Consider the following 11,585-nt stretch of genomic DNA (forward strand, 5'->3'; position numbering starts at 1 on the left):
CTTTTCATTCGATACTCAACTTGTCATACGATACTCACCTTTTCATTCGATACTCACATTTTCATACGATACTCACCTTTTCATTCGATACTCAACTTGTCATACGATACTCACCTTTTCATTCGATACTCACATTTTTATACGATACTCACCTTTTCATTCGATACTCAACTTGTCATACGATGCTCGCCTTTTCAAACGATACTCACATTTTCATACGATACTCACCTTTTCATTCGATACTCAACTTGTCATACGATGCGCGCCTTTTCATTCGATACTCAACTTGTCATACGATGCTCGCCTTTTCATTAGATACTCAACTTGTCATACGATGCTCGCCTTTTCAAACGATACTCACATTTTCATACGATACTCGCCTTTGCATGCTATTCTCTCTATATATACTTATGTACATATTGTACATTGAATTTCAATGCTATCAATTGAAATAGCTGTCTTCACTTACATGTACTTACAGAATGTCATCATTCACCTCTGTCAAACTATTTGTTTACTTTTCTTTATTCTTTGTCTACTTGTTTTCTTCTTTTATGACCTCTTGTAACAAACATTGAATCTTAAGAACCTACAAATGCCGTAATTGCTGAATATGCTCATGGTATTTTGATAGCATGTAACATCTGTTTATTGCAACGTCAAGACCTGGTGACTTGGAACATTTACTGTTAATGGTTTTCTTTGTGATCAGTCGATCAACGTCAGAAAAATGGCGTCGTTTGGTATATTGTAGGGTCTTAAAACAATGAATTGACTTTTTAACCATGATTAAAAAGTAGAGATTTCAGATAATTTCTGGAGGAATCATATATCTCAGATTAAAATATCTTCTCTATATCATGTAAGATAAATTCCACATAAGTCGTACATATTTGTACGCGATTTCAACAGCGAATATATCAAGCTCGAGGTCACGACCATGCCACTGTATGCAAGAGACCCTCTCCTAGACAGGAAACAGTTAATAATTTGGCAGCATCCGATATTTAAAACACTACTAATTACATTCAACTTTAGGTCCCGTCTAAGTCTGAACTGAGCTCTCATTCCAACCGTGGATTGTTTGTATTTCTGTCAGAACTCTCGCTTCAACAACACTCTGTAACACATCCTTAACAGAGTCGATCGGATTGGCGAGGCATGCGGAGATTCCAATGTAGCTTTGTTGCTCGGCAGGGGGCAAAATCTGATCAATGGACCCGCCCGGCAATGTGATGAATATTGTAGGTTTTGTTTTAATCTTAATTGGTTTGTAAAATATTCTGTAAGGAATGTATAAAATAAGATATCCTGTCGTCTCTATAATTGGGTCCACGACTATACCGATTGCCCGTGTCCAATGTCCGCTATTGTTGCGGACTAGTTTATCTTGATGCTGGATAGGGAAATAAAAGATTAATTATTTATGAACGTAATTCCTTAGGATGCTCTATTATTCTATCGGAGTGGCCAACACCTGTGCACTGAAAGAAGAGACAGGTCCGGATCTATCCGGAGCAATTAGAAAACCCCTCCGGTATGGAGACACTCGGACTTGTACAAGTCTATGTACATAATCGGTAGTATTTCGTTGGATTTGCCTGATTTAACATTAGCGTTCTATAAAACAACCAGAGCTTTTTAAGTGCTTGTCAGGTTTAGTAAATGTAAAAAACCGGAGTACCAAGAGAAAGCCACCAAACTGCAGTCAGTATCTGGAAACTGCCCCATATCGGATCATATCTGGAAACCCAGAAATAAAGAATTTGTGGTGATATGTCGGGAAATCTTAACCACCCCGGGTTTAAGGCCCTAATTAACAATGAAAAGATTGTTAGATTACATTTATTGGAGATGCAGCTGCATTCTGGGTGGCAGATGAATATTCACCGCGCCTGTTAATTGTTACATTTACATTTTGTTTTCTATTTTAAAATAAAACATTATTTAGATGCAAGTGAACACATAAATCTTCCGCTTCAGCAATTTCACCTTAACAGCCAAGGTCAATGTGATAAAGAATAGTCCCTAAAAATTGAAAATACAACAAAAACTCACTATGTTTAATAACTTTTCAGCTTCCTATTAATTATTTTCATAACCAAACTGGTTCATGTTATGTTGTATGGTCTATAACTCCTTTCTCAGTTTGTCATAGAAAAACCATTTAAGCGTTCTACATATTTTTCTTCGCCTCTCTAAGTTTTAAACTTCCCATATATACCGAGTTTTGTAAAGTTCGTAGTCGCAAAATTATCAAATAATTAAGTTTAAATATTGATTTTATTGATATTGATATTGATGTACACGTTTAAAATAGCTCGGAAATCTCCGAACTGTTCCGATCTATCCTGATCTGTACGGATATTGCCGATGTTGGTCACGTGAAATGACTTGGAAAGTTCAAATCTAAACGAGTATTATTGATGTTGGTCACATGATACAACTCGGTTTCCAATATTACCCGATAGTTTGAAACATAGCGTTGACTGTGGCGGTTCCTTCAAAACGTGTGATATTCAATCGACACTTACCACAATGTCAATAGTGTATTGGTTTTTTCATTGGTCTGAACCATCATATATAAGCATTCATATTCACATATTGTATGTTTTATGACACATTGTGATGGTGAACATTACAAAAAATGGAACTTTAAAGTTATATGTGCCGTAACCTGGACAAAAAATTTGACATGCTATTTTTTCTTCAGTAATCTATTAAAAACCATCTGTTTTGATGAATAAAGCTGCGAAAATCATTCCAATGGAGAGACAAACGTATATGATGCCTTTAAAACGTTAGTTAGAACAAAAATGTTATGCATTGTAAAGTTCATGGTTTTATGCTTTGTGTATGTTTAGATGGAAACATACTTGCATGAATCACTTCACAATATTAGTAGAAATACTATAAAAATGTGAAATAAAATTGTCCAGCCACGATTATGTAAGGACGGCCTAGTATGCGATGTGTAGCGTGTATGTAGTGCAAGGTGTGTGTTTTGGGGGACTGCGGTATGTTCGTGTTGTGTCCTCTTATATAGTGGAACTGTTGCCCTTTTTATAGTGCTATAACACTGAAGCATGATGCCGAAGACACCAAGCAACATACCCCAGCCGGTCACATTATACTGACAACGGGCGAGCCAATCGTCTCACACCCCTTTCTTCTGAGCGCTAATATAAGTAGGAGCATAAACTACCACTTTTCTGGACTTTGGTGTGTCTCGATCAGATGATAGTTTCCTCAATGTACAAATATAACAAAAAAACCGCGTTGATACGATTCATTCAGTAGTTTTCAAAGGCAACTTAAGATGTCGACGTTACATATAACAATAGTCTGTGGTATTCATGGACGATATTTTGATGAAATACCTTGTAAATGTATGACCAAATTGTATCATTATTTAACATGAATACATGATTAGAGTTGTTAAAATGCAAGAATAGGTAAAGTTTTTATATTATCATCGGTTTGTTGTTCCCAACATGCGAACATCCGAAATAAAATTTACAATGGTTATATACTGTTATATTAGTGTAAACTTTGGCCTGCATTGTTTTAATTAAACATTTGTCTTTCTCCCTTTTCAGTGCTATATCTCAGATTACGAGATGGAACGGACCGAACGAATGGTCGAGTGGAGATATCCAAGGACAACATCACGTGGGGGACAGTGTGTGACGATTTCTGGGACGGCGCGGCGGCCGACGTAGTGTGTCGACAGTTAGGGCTATCTTGGGGTGTAAGTAGTTATGTAAACGTTATTCACAATAACAAAAAAACGGATGGACATTCTTCACAGGCGCGAAGTGTCTATGAAAAAGAATGTCCGCCCAATTTCTGTCCATGAATTCATAAACCCAAAGATATCAAGATAATGCTTATACTATTTAATTCAAATAACCCATTCAGATACTAATTAGACATTAATATCTTTTCCAATAAATCAAATTGATTTGTAGCGCTGTTATATCTTATCCAATAGTTCAGTTTGGCCAGTAAATGTGCCGCTATTTAAATATCCCGCGAAAACGTTCTTTATGTATGACGTCATTATACGTCTTGGCGTACAATTCTTTCGGTCTATGGAAAAATAACCTCAAAGATCTAACCAAAGAAATGAGTGTAACTTATGCAATTGGATTATATTGCATTAGCACTGAAATAAACGCGTCAAGTATATTATGACCGTTTCACTTCTATTTTCATTTATTCATTTTTATTTAATTAAATCCATTTGATCGATTATATAGGATTCATTGAAGTGAATACGACTAATGTCCATTAGTAAATTTTTTAAATTCTGATTTAATAATCAGCGAAGAGGAGCAAATACAAATGTACCACATTGGAGTACATCAGACCTGATAAATCCGTCTAACGTCCATTAGTAAATTTTATATGATTTTGATAATCCGCGAACAGTAGCATTTACCACCTTTGAATATGTCAGACCAGAAACTCATTATGCCTGAATTTCAGTGCCGTTTTCACTTAACATATTGATACCGAGAGGTTTTTATTTCTTTTATTTGGATAGATGGCTCACCCTCTTGCTTATTTTGGCCCCGGACGACATGATCTACCTATAGTATTAGACGAAGTCATCTGCGCCGGATCTGAGCAGTCTTTGCTGGAGTGTCGGACTAATCCCTGGGGTCAGAACAACTGTAACCATCAAGAAGACGCAGGTGTCTCGTGTTTCGAAGATAAAGGTAGGCATAGTGTATCCCAGCATTGCATAGTACAGAGTTACCTCCCTTGCATGTAGGTATCCATTGTGACGTCATTATTTCGAAAAGTATGACGTTACGTTCACAAACACATTACATTACAATCAATACCTACCCACAAGGGTAGATAACTATGGAAACAGTATTTGAAATACATCCATAGAAATGATTTTGATTTTACTTTGAATTTATTTTGGCCTTTTATTTCGGATTATTAATAAACTAGTTTAATACCGTTTTTCCTCATTATGAGTATTTGAAATGTATAAACAGAATAAAGTTTCATATTTATTTGCGAATATCAGATTCATTTTGCCGCTATTAAATTGAATTGGAAAAAACGGATTTGAACCGAAGTTTGCGCATTTGTAATTGATTCGATTCTAACGATATACATAACAAAACACTCCTAACAATTGACAATATAGCGCAGACATAGTCTGTCGTAAATGGTCTGGCGCGAAAAGCGCTGAACGTTATGACCGCTAAAATGTAGACATATTTATAGTGTACATGTATAGTTTATAAGGTTCAATCTAAAACCTCTGATCGACTTTAGATGTGAATTTTTATTTCTAACTGATTGATTAATTAACTATTCGCTTGTGTGATAATTAAATTTACTAAAAAGAATGTAATGTATTCAGTATAACTGCGGTTATTAAAAACTATGGATTACTGATTCACTTATCTAAAGGAAATACAAAAGAACTAGAATCATTCAATCAATCAAATATGTAAAGGATACTGGATTTAATTTTTTTACGATCAGTTATTTTAATATATACATGTTTAATAAGATTATTGAAATACCTTAACTTTACGACGATAATTAAACTTGAAATACATTTCTTTATACTCATACATTTAATTTGCACTGTTAGTTTTCTATATAGTATGAATGTATATTTTTATGCACAATAATTTGATTAACGTATATATATTGACAGGGACATCTACGATACTAAAGAGCCCATATTTATTATCCCTCGTCAGAATCGACATGTATATATAAAAAAGTGTCTGACAACCCTCTGATGAATATTTATAAGTTATCTCTGTTGAATATTTATAAGTTATGTCAAATGAATATTTATAAGCTATGTCTGTAATAACTCTTACTGGTACATATATATATATACTACCTGTCTGCGCTATATGTTATTTCGGAATATTCAATATACAGTACTAATGCTTTTTCAATTGCGGTTTTCCGGGAATACAATCACTCCACTTCCGTAATATATAAGCAAAGTGACGTCATTTGCCGATCTTATGATAGGCTGAAAATGTCGTGCCGGTCAAACAATTTGAATTCTGTTTAAAAAAAAAATATTTACGAACTACATAATTTCTATGTCCGTTTGTCATATTTCTTATGTTTAATAAAACTAATACCATAATTTGACATTCTGACAAATCTTCTCAAAAACTTTTTCATCATACAAACTTTCTCATCTATACAGCACATCCATGAATATGACAGTAATATCACATACATACAAATATTGTCTTTGACAGAGGTCAATTCTAGAATTTATCAACCTAGTAAAGATTATTGTTAACCGACTTCAAAATGCGCACGGTTTGTGCAAATACGTGTAACTGTAATATCACCTACATACAGCTATAGCTTTTGACTGAGGACAATTCCTGAATTTATCAACCCAATAAAGAATATTGTTAACCGAATTCAATGTCATGCATGCAACGTTATATATCTTTAATGGTTCAATTACTATGATTATTATATCATATCATCAAGAGAGTTGCATTCGTAACGTCTGCCTTAATAGTCACATTTAAATTAACCTTCATGCTTACAGAAGGTTTTGATGTATGCACAGATGTGATATTTGTCACAGTAAACAAATCTATTACAGAACACATCTCTAAATGTATGTAGATTACGCTCTCTACGTGGATATGCATGGAGTAATTACGGTATAATAACACTGTAACATAGCGTTACGTCATGCGTCAATTACTGACGATTTGAATATATTTTCACTGTTATTGCGATATAATTAAATCTTTCTTATAACAATCATTTTCATTGGCATACAATTATTTTATCAGCCCATAACGTAAAAATGACGTCACCGTTTATAACGTCACATTTGATTGGTTAATACACAGAGTAATAATTTCTAAAAGAAAAAGAGCCCATCAATAAACCAAGAATTATAAGGATTACGTTGAATATATTTTTGTTTTGTTATGGAGATAAAACACAAAACATCTGAAGGCACACTCATCATAAAGTGCTTTGTAGATTATATAGATTACACTCCGACTTTGTGTATATATCTTCATAACGTAGGAATCGATTCAAATTAAACCTAATTCACTATAGATAATCTCTTTAAAATTCCAAATTCATTGAAGAATAATTTTTTTCTATGGAATGATAAACCCGTTGTTTTAGCCAATCAAAAGCGACGTTACATACGACATCAGACGTAAATGACCAGTGCAATATTACATTAAAGGCCCACTACCTTTCCGGAGCAAAATTTAAAGGTTTCTTAAAAACATTAATAACAAAAGAAAATATATATCGATGGCTTAAGATGAGGTTACAACACCAAAAATATGCAAGATTTCCTGTCTAATGTACGATAACAGTGGAGATTAATTTCGCTGTTTTGTCGTCTGGCGCAGTGATAGTCAACTACCGCGCGGCATTTAGGACGACGGCGGGAAACATAAAACGACCCGCGTTATGAAAATTAACATTTTTTTTTATTCTAATTAAATAGTTCTGAAGGCGATGATAAGTTTGCTTGTAAACGTATAGTTAATAACTTCTGCGACTCTACAAAATTATTGATCTCGTTTTACATTCCTAATTTAAAAATTAAAAGCCGTTTCGGAAAGGTAGTGGCCCTTTAATGTCTGATAAAGATAACAGTGTGTTTATCGAAACGTCACGAGTAATTATTTCGATGAATGTTTCAAATGACCATTTATAGAGCATTCCTTACCAAACCTGAAGAACATTTTTCACAAAGATAATAAATTGATTAGATATGACAGCGAACTAAGTATGGAACTAAGTAATAATAAATATCACCAAATAGTCTATTAAGGGAAATTACCACTTTAACGCAAAAATATATATATACAAAGGGAAACCAGCGGTTACTACATATTCATAATATCCTTCAGTGACTTAACTAAGGTGTGCATGAGGCATTGGAACAAATACTAAAATGAAATTGATAACCGGTTATTTAATTACAATTGTGTATTTGTGATCGACTACCTAACAAAAATTACAAAGATATATTCAAAAAATTGTTTGGTACAAATAAAAAATAGGCCTTTTGAAGACGTGGAATGGACAAAGATACCTTGAATCATAAATGCAAGTCTTGATTTAAAATGATCTTGTTCTAAATAATTGAGTCTAGTAAATGTTACGTCTCAAATATTGCAGTAAACACGCGGGCATCATCAACTTAATGATAAGATGAAGGTGTTTCTAAATACCACAACCGTAATAGAGTGAGGTGCCTTGTAAGCATAAGATGTAGTTGCGTATTATTTAAAAAAGAGCCGTCGATAGTGCAAATGTAAAAAATACTAAATTAAATACGAGATGAGTGGCATTGAAATAGAAAGGTTACCATGCAGACCTTTACATCCGCTTTGCTATTTGGAAGGTCGTTTGTTTTCTTTTTACTTTCTTGGTTGACATGCCCTGACGTTCTGTATTGGCCAAGAAAACCATAAAGTCTATAAAAATGGTAGTTTCTGTTACCGTTTAGTATACATGGAGTATATCGCTATAACAAAGGGTTATAACACGAACTAACTACAGTCTCCCAAAACACGCACACATGAAAAAACACCGCATATGAAGAGGCCGTATATCTAATCAATTATTCCTGATCACAAAGTAGAAACAAACACCCCCAAAATAAAATAAAATAAAATAAAAATAAAATAAAATAAAATAAAAAAAAAGCCTACACACAGAATGTCAACCGCATTCCCTTGTTCAGCGTCACTTGAAAATATATTCTAAAGATACAATTTTCTGAATTTTGAGAATATTTGAAGAAATAATATTTTTTCTCATAAACTTCCCTATATCAAGAACATGTTTATACCTGCAGTATGAACATTTGCCTTATGCTATATCACACTCAACACAAGCAATATAACTATAATTAAAGATATCCTAGACAATAACAACATTACATATGCATATTTATATGCAATTAAACACAATTCCAGATGACAGATTCATAATTACTGTTATAAATTATATCTGGAAAACAGACACAATATTGTATTAATATTTCAAAGACTAATCAAATTCAGGTTATAAAATTCTACACTAAAGAAAAGAGCCATTTGATAACATTTATATATTTGGTGTGAAATGTTTTCTGAAGACATTGAAACAAAATGCAAATACAAAATAAAAATGAAAAAAAAAGTTAACATCGTAAGTTCCTTATTAGTGCTAGAAGGAAGTAAACGTTTAAAATGAATATCAATTTAGAATTAATTACGAATAAATTAAAATAAAAAAAGAGTATGCATTTTAACTTTCTTTTCTACTGTTGTATATGATAATTAATGGTACTTATTTTTTTTTTTTTTTTTTTTTTTGGGGGGGGGATTTATTTGAATGAAGATAATAATAGATATTGATTTATTCAAAAATGTTAATTAAATTTGATCATTTTATGATTAAAAGTTCTGAATCGATGTCAGAAATATGAAATGGAGTTAATTAAAGATATAAATAGAAAGTCTTTATTCAAGTGTACTTGCTAATATGAAACGTGGTACCTGCAGAATGAGATTAGAAATTACAAATTCCAAAAGGGTTCATGTTGCACAGTGTAATCATTGGATGAAAAGAGAACTATATTCAAGCAAAAGTGCAGACCTTATTTGTTTATACCACAGATAAGAAATTAAAAAAAGGAAAAAAAACCCATAAAATTTAATACGTATACAACAGCTGTGTCAACAAGATGAAGTCATATTACGCTTGATTAATTAAACACAACACAGACTTTTAATTATGTCCTATATAACCTTTCAATGTGACACAAATACATATAACACTAAGACGAATCTGGCACTACCGATTTAGCAATGCCTACATCACAATGCCGACATTGTTGGTCATACTTTTAATACTAATGGATGAAATACTTGATAAAAAAAACAAAGAAAATGGAAGGTGTACGTCAACTCTTTCTGCAAGCTAGATAAACACATGTAATATACTTGACACATACAGTAAACAAATTCTAAAATTACAAAAAACTTTCTACACTAGGTGAGATTAAAATTCATCTATTAGCAGTTTCTTTTTGGAAAAGAACACATAACAAAACAGGTGAAAGTTGTACAGTAAAGACAGAAAATGATTTTTGGCGGTACTGCCAAAAATCGTTATATTACATCTACATTGCAGTAAAATGAGTACATACGGTCATACCACGACACCAAGTTGTGGTCGACAATTTCACTTCACATTCGTGCAGTATTATGAGTATTTGTAAATTGATTTCTGCAGGAATAGTATCTAAACATACATAAGGTATAAAAAAAGGAATATCACATTGCATTATATCTGTTTTGTAACTAACGTTAATAAAGCATCATTTATGTCTGTCTGACCATTTCTATAATTTCCCCATTTATTTATTAAACCTTATGCTTAAAAAATAATATATATCACTAATGAAAAAAGGAACATGTCAAATTTTTCGCCCAGTTGTGGCATATATAACAAAAATCACACTCTTTTTGTATTCCAGTTCGACTGACCAATGCGAAACTCCAGCCTAATGTTGGATCGGTAGAGATATTTTCGGACCACCGTTGGGCGGAAGTGTGCAGTGATCGTTCCTGGGATGATACCGACGCAGGCGTTGTGTGTCGTCAACTCGGATACACCTCGGGACGCGCCCTATCTAACGCGTCTAAAGACTCACCGGAATACGAGATCTGGATTCTTTATAAGAAAGCCTACTATAACTTTACTTGTTTTGGAAATGAGACGTCATTGCTGGATTGTAGGAGAAAAAAGTTTACGTCATCAACGTGTCACCATAATTTTATGGCGGGAGTAATATGTTATAATACTACACTAGAACAGGTCAACAATAGTAAGTATATTTATGATAGAATGGATTACCTGCCTTAGTACCAATTCTCTCGCTAGGATGCGCTTATATATGCATTTTCGGAGCGACTACTAGCGGAGGGTAGAAATACTACGACAGGTAACCCAGTCTAAGATTTATACATGTTATTGTCTAGTTCAGGATTACACAAAAAAAAAAAAAAAAGAAAAAGAAAAAAAAAGAAAAATACAAGACGAATGTTTTCAATCAAGAACCTAAGGTAGTTTTAGTAAAACGGAAAGAGCCGAAGGTTCCCGATTGCGGAATTTTGTAGTTACTTAATTACCGTTTACATGGCACCGCCTATTACAAGGCTTTGTCTAACACCGACTAAAGTCAGTATTCTATCATGCATTAGTAAGTGCAAGATTCTGTCTAAAGAGTTGGTTTGAATTTCTTAGTTTTATCAATAAAACTTCATATGAACAGTCAGGGTCATTTAAGGACGTGTCAGACTGAGATGGTGGATGAAAACCGGAGTTCCCGGAGAAAAACCATCGACCAGCGGTCAATACCTATGTTAATATGCGACAACAAAATAATGAGAATAAGAACAAACCAATATACATGTAATAACAATATGGGAATTTTCACGGATGTCAGCACCGTAAGTTCATTGTCGTGTAACATTTAAAAACTTTCAAGTTGTGATGTTTTCGATACTAATGAACAAATAATTTAT

General features: G+C 33.3%; 1 protein-coding gene across 1 annotated transcript in view; it reads left to right on the plus strand.

Annotated features, from left to right (window-relative positions):
* The first annotated feature begins 4,549 nt into the window (after positions 1-4,549).
* The window catches only part of LOC138332705 (uncharacterized), a 30,348-nt gene continuing 23,312 nt past the window's right edge, over positions 4,550-11,585 (plus strand). The window contains exons 1-2 of the mRNA XM_069280696.1: positions 4,550-4,724; positions 10,535-10,885. Of these exons, the coding sequence (XP_069136797.1) occupies positions 4,550-4,724; positions 10,535-10,885 (526 nt within the window). The remainder of the gene's footprint in view (positions 4,725-10,534; positions 10,886-11,585) is intronic.

Source organism: Argopecten irradians, chromosome 10 (assembly GCF_041381155.1).
Source record: "Argopecten irradians isolate NY chromosome 10, Ai_NY, whole genome shotgun sequence".
Lineage (NCBI taxonomy): Eukaryota > Metazoa > Mollusca > Bivalvia > Pectinida > Pectinidae > Argopecten > Argopecten irradians.